We start from the raw sequence: 17956 nt of genomic DNA on the forward strand, positions 1-17956 counted from the left end.
TTATTTATGTCTCTTGTTTACCAAAAGTTAACTAAGGACCTAAAGCCTAACAAAAAGCCTGTTGCCATCAAGTCGATTCTGACTCGTAGCTACCCTAGTGGGCAGAGTAGAACTGCCCCCACAGGTTTTCCAAGGAGCGGCTGGTGGATTTGAACTGCTGACCTTTTGGTTAGCATATGAACTCTTAACTGCTACGCCACCAGGGCTCCAATTAAGACCCTACTACCTTTTGCTTTTTTGTGGGTACCTATGAAATAATAGTTCCTATTGTGTTAGGCCATTTATGACTTGCTGTAGAAATAATGTAATGAATGCCGATAATAAGCATTCCAATTAGGTGATTATATTTTAAAATCTAAGCTAGTATGAAGAGTTAATGTTTATTAAAAAAACGGGGGGCAGAGACAATTCATTTCTAAGTGCTGTGAGCAATTCTCTTGCAAGGAGTTGAATTTTAGAAGTAATAAATTCAATCCTGAAATTCAAAGCACTTCGAGTCCTCCTGGAGTGGAAATTGCAGTATCGGTACCAACACTCACCTCTAACAGAACAGCCTCAAACTCATGGGCCACACTCAAAGTACTTTTCATTTTGAATGTGACATATGAATATTAACTATGATATATGTATAAAGTACTAATTATAAAGGGTTTTTTTTTGAGGGGGGGTTCCGAACATACTGTCAGGGCCAGAGTTGAAGAAACGTGTATCAGACTAACAAAAGTTCTGGGGTTCCAATTGCTCTGGGTGGGCTGAGAAGCACTAGGACTTCCACAGTGTTTCAGATGGATTGATTTCTATCTTCTCGTGGGCCGTGCATGATCAGTTTGGGATTAATTGCTCATATACGCTCTGTGTGCACCTAAAAATAACTCCCAGTGGGTGGACGAGTGAATAGTTGTGAAGACAGAAAGAGTGAATAGGGCTTCCAGGACTTCATGTTCTTGAGATAAAGCATTTATTTAAAGTTGGCAAAGTTCAAAGAGCTGCGTACAGGGCCTGGCCCAGGTATGAATTCTCCATCCAGAGAATCAGCTGATACCACGGGAAGAAGAAAGACAGGCTTATGTCACATCCTGGCTGAGCCGTGTGGACTGAGCAAACGCCTTAACCCCTGAGCCTCAGTTTCTTCAGTTGATTATAACGCCAGCCTCTGTGGACATTACAAAGGGTAGAAATAAAAAATGGAATGCTCTGAGTACCTGGGCATCTTATCCATACCCGTGCAATTTTTTTTTAAGAAGAAAGAAAGGGGGAGAAGAAATTATATCAGTGCCATGGAAACTAGCTTTGGAAATCTTCCTCCAAGCAGCTTTAACTTTGTCCTGATGGGTCTGATTTGAACATTACACAAACAATAGCATCTCCTTCTTATACAGAAGTTCTCAGTGGTGGTTTCCGATGCTGTGGTCAAGAATTATCCAGCATTATTTAAAGAAAAGCTAAAACTTAGAGCAAGCTTAGTCAAATCCTCTCTAATACTGCCCACTAGAACAAGCTTCTAAACATTTATTAATATGTAACATATCATTAAGGTCATCTTTCTCATTATGATCTTATTGCTGTACCAATCAAGTCCCTATTTTATCAGCGAGGGTGAACATTGGGAGCAAAGACTCAGGGTATTTTTTTGAGTGAGCTAAGGCAATGTAAGTCAAACAGGCTGAGTTCCTTGGCTACACAAATCAATTTCAGCTCAGACTGAAATCTTAAGTAACTGTATTAATGATCTCTGTATAATAGTAAAAAAGATAACACTTTTAAAAGGTGGGTATAGTTTTTTTTTTTTTTATAGCTGTATTGAAAAATTGACTTCCTATAGTTATACCCAGTGTCCTTTGGCTGCTTCAAACAATTATTTATTTCATATTTTTTTACTGAGCACTTGTAGTGTGCCAAGCTAGGTACTGCTGGACTAGTTTAGCTACGAACCTGGAGGATCTCAGTAAAGAGCAAGGCATTGGTTGTCCAGTGGTAGAATTCTCCCCTTCTGTGTGGGAGACCGAGATTTGATTCCCGGCCAATGCACCTCATAAGCAACCACCACCAGTCTGTCCTTGGAGGCTGGTGTGTTGCTATGATGCTGAATAGATCTCAGCTGAGCTTCCAGACTAAGAGAAATTAGCAAGAAAGACCTGGTGATCTGCTACCAAAACTCAACCGGTGAATACCTTACGGATCATGATGACTTTGTTCCAAGTCAGCTAACAAGTCAAGAACGAGACAGTGGTATCAAGCTATTTTGTGCTATCACAGAGCAAGGACTCACTGCTGTGTGCACTGGCTGTGTTCTGAAGCCATTTGCTTAAAGAGTAACATTATTCTTCCTCATATAGTTTTATTTCAGCATTAGAAGGCTTGTTTTCAAACACACGTCTGAGGAAGGCAGGACTCAGTCGTACTTGTTTGTAAAGCAGGGTGTTCTCTAGTTATGTTCTGGTGGGTGTAGCTTGACCTCGATTAGTCAAATTTGAATAATTATGAGTTGTGCTGTAATAAGTGTCTACACTATTTTAAGAGACGTTGTGAGAAAGATGCCTATTTTTAAAACTCGTTCTCTTGTTCCCAGGTGATTTAAATTCCAATTTCTAGCCCAACTGTGTCATGGCCTGAGGGGACTGTTGACTCTACATAGGACAACCTCAACCCCAGACAGCCTTACATCTACGGAAAAAAAGAACAAAAAGAGAGAAAGCAGGGAAACGCAAGGGTGTCTGGGTTTGGGAATTTGTTATCTGGTTGCCTGATTAAAACAAAACCTGTCAGAAGATACATGAGTTAAAACACTGTATTCGGCTTGTCTCAGAATGCAAACACACTATTTCAGTTAGCTCCTCAACAAGACGCCTGTGTGGTTACATGATGGCTGAGATCTGGAGAGGGATTTAGGAGGCAGAATCCCACCTGGTTTTGGTTTTAAGCCTAGAAAAATGACTCGGCCTCCCTGAACAGAAATTTCTCAGTGATGAGATGCAGAAAAACAAATGAACTTTGGCATTTCCCTCCGCGCAGAGTGTCCATCTAATTATACCACCAGTTTCTAATCAGCTCAGCAGCGTCTGCCATTTCGATCTCCTCAAGGCACCCAGGCACATTTCCTCTGGCAAAACTGAGCCATTGGGGATCCAGCGGCTGGCTTCCTTGTGGTTTAAACTTTTTTTTTATCCCCTGGCATTTTGGGCCAAAAAATATAATTGTTTCCAGCTCTTAAAATAGCACATTGATTAAGCTTGTGATATTTGGTGCCGAAAGGATCAAATCCCATCTCTGCCACTTGCTAGCTTTGTGACCTTGCGTAAGTTATTTAAACTCTGTAAGTCTCAGTTTATTCTTCAGAAAACAAGGGCAGTAATAGGTAACTCACAGGATTGTCAGTATTAAAGTGGGATAATATACAGCCAGGCTTAGAGCAAAAGCTGGTGGTGATTTTTATTAACAATCTCTGCATCATGCTTATAAACCTGGAGTTTAGGGTACTAAAGACACCTGCCTGATTCATTCCTAACTAGCCATTTGATCTTAGGCAAGTTATTTAGATTCTCCAAACCTCGATGTTCTCATCTATAATTCCTCACTTGAAGGATGTTGTGAAGATTAAACCCAGAAAACCCAGTGCCATCGAGTCAATTTCGACTCATAGTGACCCTATAGGATGGAGTAGAACTGCCCCATAGAGTTTCCAAGGAGCACCTGGTGGATTTGAACTGCTGACCTCTTGGTTAGCAGCTGTAGCACTTAACCACTATGCCAGCAGGGTTTAAAGGATTTAATTGTCTAGCAAACATCTCAACAGTCATTGGGCAAGCTGCATGAATAACAGTATCTGCTTTTATTATTGTTGCCAATTGTTTGACTGTAGGTGGAGTTTACTGAGCACTGAGTTAGTAGATGGGAATGAATCACCTAGGGGTAGGACACAGAGTGGTAATGGGCCAAGGGTAAGGATGAGTCTTAAGGAAATCCAATACTTAAAAGCAATATGGACATATGGCCAGAAGGAAGAAAACTGTGAGTGTTACCGCACAGGAGCCAGTCAAAGAAAGCAAGTGTTTAAGGTATGAGTGGTTAATGGTGTTGGCATATTCTGAGGAGTAAAATAAGGAGATAACTGAAAAATACCATTGGATTATAGCATGAAGATCATTGGTGACCTTAGTAGCAATGTTTTGTGATGGGGCCAGAAGACAAATTAGGTAAATTAAGGGGAAACCAGAAGGTAGGGAAGGGTCCCAGTGGATATAATCAACTCTTCTGAGATGTTTGAGAGTGCAGGAGAGGAGAGAGAATGTTTCAGTCTTTATCATTGGTATTTCTATTATTATTGGGCGAGGGCATGGCAAAGTAGAAAAAAAACACAAGCTTTGACATCAAAGGCTTGGATATGAATGTGGTCCCTATCGTTTATCCTCTGTAACATCTAGCCATACATTTCTTCACCTCTGTGAGATTCAGGGATCTCTGGTGGCACAGTGGATAGGTATTTGCTAACCAAAAGGTTGGCAGTTCGAATCCACCAGCTGCACTTTGGAAACCCTGTGGGGCAATATACTCTGTCCTATAGGGTCACTATGAGTCGAAATCAACTCATTGGCAACAGGGTGTGAGATTCAGAGTCCACATATATCCAAAATGGATAATTGTATCACTTCATGGGGTTAATGTTAGAAGTATGTCTAAAAAGCATCTATCTCCTTGTATATACCAGGAGCCCAATAAATGTGAGGCACTATGTTAAAACCCCCAAAATTCATGCTCTTAACCTGTGGTTGAGTCATGACATGAATTTTGCAGCCTCGTATGGTTTCATGCTGAGGTCCCCATAGAGATACCAAAGCCTGCTTCGGTCAAGTCAATTCTGACTCATAGCGACACTATAGGGCAGAGTATAACTGCCCCATAGAGTTTCCAAGAAGTGCCTGGCATATTCGAACTGCTGACCTTTTGGTTAGCAGCCGTACCACTTAACCACTACGCCACCAGGGTTTCCCCCATGGAGATAGCCTTCAGGAATCAATCTTGATTGGGTTCAATGGTGTTTCTTTCTTAACTTTTCATATGCTGGTGATTGCTGATGAATTCAGGTATGTTTTTAGAGCCTGTTATCCTCCTGGAAATAGAAATAGCCTTTTGGCAGGTAGGAATCATTAGGAAGTAAGGCACCAGTCAGCTGGGAAAAGAAGCTTGCCCATAGACACTTCACGTGTGGTTGTCTTTGAATATTGCATGTGAAGAACATCCTATCGAGCACACTTAATTCAGTTATACTGACCCTCGAGCACTGGGGTCTTTTGTCTCAGACTGGGCATCTGAAAGGCTGTTACATCTGGAGGAAGAAACTGTTGGTAGTGTGGTTCAGACTGCTGTCTGGTGCAACGGTCAAGAAGTTAATGTGCTGCTTTGTTTTCCTCCAGGGTAAGGGTCATTAGGTCTAGAAGCAGTTATGCTGTGATTGAAAGAGTGCTCAGAAAATCTGTCTACAATTTCCTCCACTTTTGCTTAAGCTGTGTTTCTCAGAACAATGCAGTGAGAACATAATGATTCTAAAGAAAACATTTAAGGTCCACCAAGGGTAAAAATTCTCTAATAAGTTTACCCTAGGTAGCAGATAACGTTCAAGGAGCTTCAGAGGAATGGAATCTTTAGTAGGTAGTCTTCCAGAAGTAGCAGCAACATTGGTTTGTTTATTTATTCATTCATTCCTTCATTAAATAATTCTTGATTGACTGGGTTATAAGACTCTGTATTTAATCCAGGGGATATATGGTTGTCTTAGTCATCTAGTGCTGCTGTAACAGAAATACCATAAGTGGATGGCTTTAACAAAGAGTAAGGTATTCTCTCACTGTCTAGTAGGCTGCAAGTCCAAATTCAGGGCATCAGCTCCAGGGGAAGGCTTTCTCTTTATCAGCTCTGGAGAAAGGTCCTTGTCATCAGTCTTCCCTTGGTCTGGGAGCATCTCAGTTCAGGAATCTCAGGTCTAAAGGACATGCTCTACTCCCAGTGCTGCTTTCTTGGTGGTAAGAGGTCCCCGTGTCTCTCTGCTCACTTCTCTTTTATACCTCCGAAGAGACTGGCTTAAGACACTATCTAATCTTGTAGACCTCATCAATATAACTGCACTAATCCATCTTATTACATTATAGTGCTAGGATTTACAACACATAGGGAAATCACATCAGATGATAAAATGGTAGACAATCATACAGTACTGGTAATCCTGATCTAGCCAAGTTTACAGATATTTTGGGGGCACACAATTCAACCCATGACAACAGATTATAAGGTGTTATTCTTATCACAATGCAAATGGCAAACATGGACAGATCATGATACCATGTAATACATGCTATCTTAGAGGCAGGCTGCAAGAACGCTCACAGAAAACCATTGGTTCGGCATAATTGGGTAATCCAGAAAGTCTTCAGAAAGGAGATGATAATATTTGAATTGAATCATTAAAGATACGTACATTGTCAACAGGTAGAAAAGGGGAAGAGGGACATTTCAGGCCAAAGGAATTGTACTCTAAATGATTCAAAAGAAGTTTGCATCAGAGCTTTTTAGCAGGGGCTTTCTATTTGTTACTACTTTGGGTCTTACCTTGCATCCGTTTTGTGGCATTTATTACTTTTTTTTTATTGTACTTTAGATGACGATTTCTACAGAACAAACTAGTTTCTCATCAGACAGTTAGTACGCACGTTGTTCTGTGACATTGGTTAACAACCCCATGACATGTCAATACTCTTTCTCCCTTCTCAACCCTGGGTTCCCTATTACCAGCTTTCCTGTTCCTCTCCTGCCTTCCAGTCCCTGCCCCAAGGCTGGTGCGCCCCTTTAGTCTTGTTTTTTTCCATGGGCCTGTACAATCTTTGGTTGAAGGGTGAACCTCAGGAGTGACCTCATTACTGAGCTGAAAGGTGAACCTCAGGAGTGACCTCATTACTGAGCTGAAAGGGTATCTGAGGGCCATACTTTCAGGATTTCTCCAGCCTCTGTCAGGATAGCAAGTTTGGTCTTTCTTTTTGAGTTAGAATCGTGTTCCACATTTTTCTCCAGCTCTGTCCGGGACCCTCTATTATGATCCCTGTCAGAGCAATCAGTGGTGGTACCTGGGCACCATCTAGTTTTACCTGACTCAGTCTAATGAAGGCCATGGTAGGTGTAGTCTATTAGTCCTTTGAACTAATCTTTCTCTTGTATCTTTAGTTTTCTTCATTTTTAGTTGCTCCCAAAGGGGTGAGACCAGTTGGGTATCCTAGATGGCCTCTCACAGGCTTTTAAGAACCCAGATGCTACTCACCAAAGTAGAATGTAGAACATATTCTTTATAAATTATGTTATGCCAATTGAGCTAGATGTTCCCCTAGACCATGGTCTCCACAGCCCTCAGCCCAGCAATTCCGTCCTTCGGGAAGCTTGGATGTGTCTGTGGAGTTACCATGACCTGGCCTTGTACAGGTTGTGCTGGCTTCCCCAGTACTGTGTACTGTCTTACCCTTCACCAAATTCTCCACTAATCTATTGTCTATTGAGTATTTTTCCATCCCCACCCCTCCCCTTCCTCCTAACCATCAAAGACTGTTTCTTTTTGTAAGTAAACCTTTTCATGAGTTTTTACAGTAGTGGTCTCATACAAATATTTGTCCTTTTGTGATTGACTTATTTCACTCAGCATAATGCCCTCCAGATTCATCCATGTTATGAGATGCTTCACAGATTCATCGTTGTTCTTTGTTGTTGCATGATACTCCATTGTGTGTGTGAACACAGTTTGTTTATCCATTCATCTGCTGATGGGTATCTAGGTTGTTTCCATCTTTTTGCTATTGTGAACAATGCTGCAATGAACATGGGTGTGCATATGTCTATTCGTGTGATGACTTATTTCTCTATGATATATTCCTAGGAGTGGGATTGCTGGATCATATGGAATTTCTATTTCTAGCTTTTTAAGGAAGAACCATGTCATTTTCCAAAATGGTTGTATCATTTTGCATTCCTACCAGCTGTGCATAAGAGTTCTGATCTCCCCACAGCCTCTCCAACATTTGTTATTTCCTGTTTTACTGATTCGTGCCAGGAATGCCAGGGTGATATGGTATCTCATCGTGGTTTTGATTTCCATTTCTCTAATGGCTAGAGTTTGTGAGCATTTCCTCAAGTGTCTGTTGGACGCTTGACTGTCTTCTTTGGTGAAGTGTCTCTTCATTTCCTTTGCCCAGTTTTTAATTGGATTATTTGTCTTTTTGTTACAGAGGTGTTGGATTTTCTTGTAGATTATATAGATTAGACCTTTGTCTGATTTGTAACAGCCAAATTTTTTTTTCCCAGCCTGTAGCTTATCTTTTTAGGCTTTTGGTGAAACCTTTTGATGAGCATAAGTGTTTAATTTTTAGAAGATTCCAGTTAGCTGGCTTATCCTCTAGAGCTTATTTGTTGTTGGTTGTGGTTTGTATCCTGTTAATGCTGTGTATTGAGGCCTGTAGCATTGATCTTATTTTTTCTTCTATGAGCTTCATGGGTTTTGGCTTTATATTTAGGTCTTTGATCCATTTTGAGTTAGCTTTTGTATATGGTGTGAGGTACGGACCCTGTTTCATTTTTTTGCAGATGGACATCCAGTTTTGCCAGAACCATTTGTTAAAAAGACTGTCTTTTCACCATTTGATGGACTTTGGGCTGTTGGCGAACATCAGGTGACCATAGGTGGATGGATCTACCTCTGGGCTCTCAATTTTATTCCACTGGTCAATGTATCTGTCATTGTACCAGTACCAGGCTGTTTTGACTACCGTAGCTGTATAGTAGGTTCTGAGGTCAGGTAGTGCAAGTCCTCCTACTTTATTCTTCTTCTTCAGTAGTGCTTTACTTATCCAGGGCTTCTTCCCTTTCCATATAAAGTCAATGATAAGTTTTTTCCAACTCTTTAAAGACTGTTGTTGGTATTTGGATCGGTATTGCATGGTATTTGTAAATTACTTTAGGTAGAATTGTCATTTTCACAATGTTGAGCCTCCTTATCCATGAGCATGGTATGTTTTTCCATTTATGTAGATCTCTTTTGGTTTCCTGCAGTAGTGTCTCATAGTTTTCTTTGTAAAGATCTTTTACATGCCTGGTTAGATTTATTCCCAAGTATTTTAATTTTTTTTAGGGGCTATTATAAATGGTATTGTTTTCCTGATTTTCTTTTCATCTCTTTATTGATATATAGGAATCCAGCTGATTTTTGTATGTTTATCTTGTATGCTGCTACACTGCTGAATCTTTCTATTAGGTCCAGTAGTTTTCTCTTGGAGTCTTTTGGGTTTTCTATGTATAGTGTCATATCATCCACAAATAGTGAGAGTTTAACTTCTTCATTACCAGTTTGGATGCCATTTATTTCTGTTTCTTGCCTTATTGCTCTAGCTAGGACTTCCAACACAATGTTAAATAGGAGTGGTGATAAAGGGCATCCTTGCCTTGTTCCTGTTATCAAGGGGAATGTTTTCAGCCTATCTCCATTAAGAATGATGTTGGCCATTGGTTTTGCATATATGCTTTTTATTATGTTGAGAAATTTTCCTGCTATACCTATTTTGTTGAGAGTTTTTATCAGGAACAGGTGTTGGACTTTGTAGAATGCCTTTTCTGAGTCAATTGTGATGATCATGTGAATCTTTGCTTTGCTTTTATTTATGTGGTAATTACATTGATTGATTTGCTAATGATGAACCATCCTTGCATACCTGGTATGAATCCTACTTGGTCGTGGTTTGTTATTTTTTTGATATGATGCTGAATTCTGTTGGCTAGAATTTTGTTGAGAATTTTTGCATCTATATTCATGATAGATATTGGTCTGTAATTTTCTTCTTTTGTGCTGTCTTTGCCTGGTTTTGGTATCAGGGTTATACTGGCTTCATAAAATGAATTCAGAAGAACCGCTTCTTTTTCTATGTTGTAAAATAGTTCAGGTAATGCTGGTGTAAGCTCTTCTCTGAACATTTGGTAGAATTCTCCAGTAAAGCCATGTGTGGTATTTATTTCTACACTGGCAACTGCAATAACTACAACATAGTTCAATTCATTGGGTCCAAAGAAATCTTATTGAACATCATCTTTTATCCTGTCTAACTTAGGACCCATTGAGTAGAATTAAACCCACTCATTTAGAAAAAACTAAGGACAAAACTTAAGAGACCCATTTCAGCCTTTTTTTTTATTTTCCCCATAAAGCCCAGCTTGAGGTCAACTTGTTAATTCATAGCTGCCTATTCCCATTTACTTTTATCCCTTCCCACATCCTTTAAGTACACACCTCACTTTCTTTCTCATCAATTTTATCTTTGTGGGTTCAGATTTCACATCTTTTCACATCCTTTTCTATTATTTTTATCCATCTATTGTCATCCTGCAACTTTTCCATATCACTTCTCCCAAGAAAATTATTACAATATGAAAAATATGAATGTGTACCTTTATCTCTTGTTACTCATTTTGACAAAATACACCATTCCAAGTATTTGTTTCATAACCATTACTGACCTTTGTAAACTATTTGAGGGCAGTGATTAGGACAGGCCAAGGTTAGAGTTCCACTTACCTTCTTTTCCCTGATAAGTGAGTGTTCTGTCCCCTCAATGCCCCCGGTGAGGCAGAGCAGTAAGCATGTGCAGATGTTACCAGGAGGCAGCATTATCACTGTCAGAAGTGGTGGGATGTTTTGCAAAAATGACTACATTTCCAACTGACCTGTGGGACATGAGATTAAGGGTCCTAGTGGCCCTATGACCAAAGAAGTTAAGAAGTAGCTGTTCTTCTTTAGTCTCACCCTGAGTCAGAAATTGTAGCCAACAGGAAAGAGATACTATTGGAGTAAGGCTGTGGCTGTAGTACTGGGCCTGGTTGCTTTTATTACTGCTGAGTTCCTCAGCTGAGGTGTGGGCTGGACTATGGCAGGGAAAATTTTCTGAGGCCTCCATGTTGCTCCACTGCAGAGAAGCTGGGAGCCCAGATCCTAATATATTCCCAAATCCTGCCAAATTGTGTTGTGCCTGATTCTAGGTCAAATGTGCAGTTGTTAACTGATGTTACTTTGGGAAGAAGGGGGATTCTATGGACAAACACGTGTGCTATCTGTTGGGTGAAACACACATGAGTCTGCTGTGGAACCTCTCAAAACCTTTATATGTCAATTATTTTGCTCCAAGCTGTAGTTGACAACATTTCTGAAACATATATGGACACAAAATTCTTTTCGCCTAGAGTATCTTTGTGAAATTTCACTGTAAATATAATTCACAGAGTATAATATTTTACTACTTGTCTATAGCTATAGACTCCCTAGGTGCAAAGCAGAGCCTACCAGAAGTTTTCCAGGGTCCCAGTCCATCCAGTGTGCACCCATGGAGACTGGTTACTTGACCCCTGTCAGTACCTGACCTGACTACTCTTGTGTGTGACTCCAGGCAGAATACCTGTTTTTAGCTGAATCCTTCAGGAGCATTACCAGGGTCTTATCTCGTAGCTGCATAATACATAAGGTTGTGCTCATTATTAAATCACAATTCCATTTCTTAACCAGTGCTTGGTTCATCACACAAATGCCAGGCTCTAAGTTTGTTGGTGATTGTTAGCACTTTTCAAACTACGTTTGTGAGTGTGTTAGAATTGTAATGTCTACAGAAATAACTAGAATGTGCAAGGAAAATTTTATGTACAGTTGTCTTGGCTTAAGACTATAATATCTGAGAAATTTAAAGACCATAATTACCAATGTGAGAATTCTCCCCCTGTGGAAATATCACAGTGGTCTTGTTAACACTTCATTCTCTTTGCCTGTGCTGTGTGTATAAGCATAGGCAAGCAGCACCTATTCTTATGATGTGTTTTGGTTTTCCTCCACAGACAGCGTGGAAGATGAACTCGAAATGGCCACCGTCAGACATCGGCCTGAGGCTCTTGAGCTTCTGGAAGCCCAGAGCAAATTTACCAAGAAGGAGCTCCAGATTCTTTACAGAGGATTTAAGAATGTAAGAACTTTCTTTTTGATTTTACCTGCACGTGGTCCTTAGAAAAGCTTTGAGAAGTGGGAGGTAAAGAGAAGAAACATACTGTCTGTGAGGTACCCATGATATGTGCACCCACCAATCTTTCCTGGATGTGAATATAGTTAATATGCATTTGGGCTGTGATACACTTTGACACACCAGTGCTGGTACACTGTAGTTGCATATTAAACAAGAACAAACCAAACTCTTAGTGACCCTGTAGGACAGAGTAGAGCTGACCCATAGAGTTTCCAAGGAGCAGCTGGTGGATTCAAACTGCTGACCTTTTGGATAGCAGCTGAGCTCTTAACCACTGTACCACCAGGGCTCCTAATAAGGACAAGTACTCAAAAATGTTACTCAATTCAGCACTTACTTATTGGGATTTTTTTTTTTTTCCTTTTCAGTTGTAATGATATATTTCAATCAGTTACACTTTTCTCTTCATTTCTGAACTGTAATCTGGTGTTTGTGGGCAAATTCCTTGCATATGGATTAGGGCTCATAAAGGAACTCTATTCTTGGCCTTGGAGAAAAGTCACTATAGGCATTATAAAAAACCCATAGTCTCTAGAAAACCAGGTTGCTAATGAGTCTAAACCACAGGAGTCTGTAGGCAGTCTCTGTACATGGTTCTCTACAATCCATGTGCACATATCATCTTCTCTACCGAGAGTTGTTGCTGTTAGTTGCCAGTGAGTTGGCTCTGACTCATGGCAGCCTCATATGCAATAAAATGAAATGTTGCCCAGTCCTGTGCCATCTGCATGATTGTTAGTATGCTCAAGTCCATTGTTGCAGCCCCTGTGTATTTTGAGTGCTTTCCAACATAAGCAGCTCATCTTCCAGCACTATATTGAACAATATTATGTTGTGATCCATAGCGTTTTCATCGGCTAATTTTCAGAAGGCAATCACCAAGCCTTTCTTCTGAGTTTTCCTTAGTCTGAATGGCCTGCTGAAACTTGTCCACCATGGGTGAGCCCGATAGTATTTAGAATATCAATGGTGTAGCTTCTAGCATCATAGCAACATGCACGCCTCCACAGTACAACAAACTGACAGACAAACGGTAGTCTCCTGAGTTAGGCATCTTCAAAAGGGATCATAGCCCATGCCTAACAAAGGGTGGAGAGGGGAGAGACGGTGAGTGAATCCAGAGTAATGTATCAGGGACACACTCTTCCTGAATATATAGTATGTGCTCTGTATTGAGCTAGATGCGGAGAGTTATTCAAAAACCTGAGATGATATCCTCATTATAAAAAACCAAACTTGTTGCCACTGAGTCAATTCCAACTCATAGCAATCCTACAGGACAGAATAGAACTGCCCCATATGGTTTCCAAGGAGCCGATGGTAGATTCAAACTGCCAACCTTTTGGTTAACAGTCAAGCTATTACCATTGTGCCACCAGGGTTCCTCATTACTCATTCAAATTTGTTCAGCACTCAGAAGTCTGAGGTGATAAGCTTTCTGCCCTCAAGGAGCTTACAGTCTGAATGGGGAAGGAAGACTGGCTGTCATGAATCTATCTGAAAACAATTCATTATTACTACTAGAGAAAAGCAACTAATAATACATAAAAATGTATCATTATCTCAGTATAAAATGGCATCAATTGACAAACATGCCCCCACAGTTATTAAGTTCTTAAGCACACAGATGTAAACCATAGTGGCTATAGGTGCCTCTTGAGATCTACTTGAAATTGTTTGACCCCTCCTTAAGCCCACCCTAATTTAAGAGCCCCAATTCCCTGACCTTCAGAAATCTATTCTGTACCTGTTGCCGTGGAGTTGATTCCAACTCATAGCAACCCTATAGGACAGAGTAGAACTGCCCCATAGGGTTTCCAGTAGCCAGCTGGTAGATTTGAACTCCTGGCCTTTTGGTTAGCAGCCAAGTTCTTAGCCACTGCACCACACAGAAACCTATACTGTTTAAAAATTTCTGCTAATTCCAGCCTCTTCAAAGCTGACTACCTCAAATGATGACTCCATCCAACCTCATGCAGACCAGACAGGAAACTCAGCCTCTTCATTGGTTTCCACAACAAAAATTTGCTCAATTTGTAACTCTAGTTGACTTTTCAGAATATTTTTATAGGGTTCTGTCAAGAGTGGGAATCGACTCGCCAGCAATGGGTTTGGTTTTATTATCATATCTTTAGCACAAACTCTTGCACCAACTCTGTGACTCCACGGAGTCTCTCCGTATCTTGTTTCTGTTCTTCACCCTTCTTCTTGTCCTGTACTTTCTCAATTTCTCTCCCCCCATTCAATGGAGCAGCTTCCTTCCTCCTCAGACACTTGGTCATCTGCTAATACTCAGGCCTTGGTGGGGTAGGAGGAAGATACAAACGAAGATGTAAATAGAGTTTCCCACACACAGGACTCTCATTGAAAGGAATATTGATGTGTAACCTAACAAGATTGTACTTATAAGTAAATATGCATAAAGAATATTTGAAAACTAGGGCTTTGGTGAAAATTAGGTTAGGACATTATCACTTATGTCCATTCTACAAAGTGTCTGCTGGCTTCAGAGAAAACAATCACTTAAACTAACACAGAGTCCCTGGGTGCTGCGAACAGTTAATATGCTCAGCTCCTCTAACAGTAAGATTGGAGGTTCGAGTCCACCCAAAGTCACCTAGGAAGAAAGGCCTGACAATCTACTTCCAAAAAAGCAACCATTAAACATTCTATGGAGTATGGTTCTGCTCTGACACACGTGGGTCACCAGAGGTTGGAACTTGACTCAACGGCAACTGTTTTTCAAACTGACACAGCTCTACTGACCACTGGCAGTAAAGAACCACTGAGCAGCAAAGATGGGGAAAAAGAGGAGGTGCATTAAGAGATTGGCTGCTAACCAAAAGGTCGGCAGTTTGAATCCACCAGCCACTCCTTGGAAACCCTCAGGGTAGTTCTAATCTGTCCTGTTAGGGTTGCTATGAATCGGAATTGACTTGACGGCAATGGGTTTGGTTTGGGTTTGATAAAAGAACAAGTTTTAGCCAAAAATTAGTACTAAGAGAAAGCTAATCATGAACAAAACTATAATGTGTTCATTTGAACATCGATCTTATTATAAGCAAGCATTTTTTTTTCTTTTTATCTTTGATTTGTGCATCACAAAATGGTTCTCAAATAAAGGAGAACTTATTCCAACCTCCCAGCATCCCTGTGTTTTCAATGGCTGCTCTGTTAATATTCCACTGTCCTGTCTATAGGGCTTCTCTGTTTGAGGTCTGACTGGCTTTCATCCCATTTGTTGCAAATTGGAATTATGATCACTGCCATCGTTAACCTTTGGAGCCAGCAACTCTGCATGTCTTGTACAAGTGGCACTTCACAGTAAATTGGCCAGGCTCTGAAGTCAGCACGCATTGCTTTCTTTTTTCTTTGCCTACTGGTTCTCTCTTCTTCTTTCTTTTTCTCCCTTTCGCTCTTTTCTGGCCTATTTCCCTTCACTTCCTATCCTTCTGATACTTTCTCTATTTCTTCTCTCCCTTGTTTTACCTTCTTTGTCTCTTCCTCCCATCAATTCTTGTTTTCTCTCTTTCAGCTTCTCCCCTTTCTGTCTTTCCCTATTTTTCCCTTTTCTCTCTTTATTGCTTCCTCTCTCTTTCTTTCCCCCATTGGATAAATTTCTATCAGCTCCGAATGTGCCCAAAGCATTTTTATATACTTCTGACTTTAAAATTTGTTCAGAAAATTGCAATCGATATCTCTGATAAATGAAACAAGAGTAGCTTTTTAATTTTGTTTTCCTCTAGTCAAATGTACAACTCTAATAAATATGTCCTAATATGGGTTGGGTTAATAAATAAATAGTCTAATAAATAGCAAGGGAGAGATCAAAGTAGGTCAGCAGCACCCCTGACTTAATGGATAACAGCAATCTGAACCAGTTGGGTTAATAAATAAATAGTCTAATAAATAGCAAGGGAGAGATCAAAGTAGGTCAGCAGCACCCCTGACTTAACAGATAACAGCAATCTGAACCAGCTTAGCAAACCAACTAGTCTTGATTTCCTGAACATTAATTACCTCAAAGCCCTTAAGATCAAAAAATAATTTCCCTAGAAACAGTTGAGATATTCATTTTTAATGAAAACTTTTAAAACACTCCATATTTTGATTAAAAGGAGAGACCAGCAACATTTTAAATTAGACACGCTTGTACAAAAGTGACTCAATATGACCAGGAACCTCTGCAAGTAAAGATTCTGAGGATCCCTAATTTTTTTTCAATGTTATATTCCTGATAGCATTTTCCCTAATTTTCAACAAAGAGTGTTAAAACAAATGTGGGATGAGAGAAAGGGAAAACACTTCTCAGCCCTTCAGCCTATCTTACCTCACTAAGTCATCCATACATCTTTATCTCCCTTGCCACATGCTAAACTGAGTCTCTACAAGTAGACAGGTGACAGAGATGGAGAAGAGAATAGCACAGTGTTTCTCAACTCTTTCTTAGCAGGAATCAGATTCATACATGAAGGGCTTGTTGCAACCCAGATTGCTAGGCTTCAACCTCAAGTTTATGACTTAGTAGGTCTATGACTGAGGCAGAGAATTCTCATTTCTTACAAGTTCTCAGGTGCTGCTGATGCTCCTGGTCTGGTGACCACACTTTGGTCTAGTGCAGAGGTCATCAGCTTTGTGTCATTCAGACTAGGGTTCATTCTTTCCTTGTTTAGGCAACTCCTGCTGACTCAGGTAGCCTGAGTCAACCACATTTCATGGTTATTTTGGGAAGTAAAGATAATAAACATGAATTTCAACAAAAAAAAGTGTTACCACAGTTCGACCCCCAATAGTCAACCTCAGTTTTGTGTCTCAGCAAAGTGGTGCAGATATGGTTGGCCTACACACCTCCCGGGCAGTGTTTTGGAGATTGGCTGAGATAATTCAGTATCAGAAAGAATATAGAAAGATACTACGTATTACCTAGAGATCAGCAGTATCAAATGTGACTGCCATTGGAATCACCTGTTGTCATTGTTACATGCCGTTGGGTCAGTTCCATCTTATAATGATCTTATGGATAACTGAATGAAATGTCACCCAGTTCTGAACCATCTTCATGATCACTGCTATGTCTGAGTCCATTGTTTTGGCTATATGTCAATCTATTCATTGAGGCTTTTCCTTGTTTTCACTGACCCTCCACTTTACCAACCATGATGTTTACTTTTTATTTTGTCTTGCCACACCAACAAATGAAGACTTTGAAGACTTAACTATACCCACATTATTAAGACTGACTCTTCTTTGAGGAGTCATTCTTCCCTAGTTTTATTTTCTGTGCCTTCTGACCTGAAGGGCTCATGTTCCAGCATTGTACTGGACATGTTCTGTTGCTATTAGTAAGGTTTTCATTGGCTAATTTTCAGCAGTATATCACCAGGCCTTTTTTTCTAGTCTGTATTAGTCTGGAAATCCATACATCATGGGTGGCCCTTGCTGGTATTTGAAATACCAGTGGCATAATTTCCAGCATCACAACAACACATAAGCCACTAGAGTATAACAAACTAAGGTATTGGTGCTAGTGGAATTACCTAAGGACCTTTAAAATTTACTTTTGATTAAAAGGAGAAGCCATTCGTTGGCATCTTAGTCACTTTTATGAAAGTGATTCCACATGACTGAGCATTGGTATCTGGTTGGGTGCCAGGCTCAGGGATTTTGATGCAATTGCTCTAAGATCAGTTTGAGCATTAGGATTAATAAAGCTCTCTAGGTGATTATAATGTGCAGCCAAGACTGAGAACCATTGAACTAGATGTGTAATATCCTAGTTATAAGGTCCTTCTTATCACCAAAAGAATTGGACTAATTGGGATGAGCCCTCGAGTTCCTAAAACCAATGATTAGACTGGCTACATTAGAACCTCATAGGT

At 40.2% G+C, this 17956-nt stretch overlaps 1 protein-coding gene across 4 annotated transcripts in view; it reads left to right on the plus strand.

The window, feature by feature from the left end:
- The window catches only part of KCNIP4 (potassium voltage-gated channel interacting protein 4), a 674319-nt gene that overhangs the window by 521406 nt on the left and 134957 nt on the right, over nt 1-17956 (plus strand). For all 4 annotated transcript variants that reach the window (XM_049886446.1, XM_049886447.1, XM_049886448.1 and 1 more), the window contains one exon: nt 11896-12020. In XM_049886446.1, the coding sequence (XP_049742403.1) occupies nt 11896-12020 (125 nt within the window). The remainder of the gene's footprint in view (nt 1-11895; nt 12021-17956) is intronic.

The sequence above is a fragment of the Elephas maximus genome, chromosome 5 (genome assembly GCF_024166365.1).
Source record: "Elephas maximus indicus isolate mEleMax1 chromosome 5, mEleMax1 primary haplotype, whole genome shotgun sequence".
NCBI classification, from domain to species: domain Eukaryota; kingdom Metazoa; phylum Chordata; class Mammalia; order Proboscidea; family Elephantidae; genus Elephas; species Elephas maximus.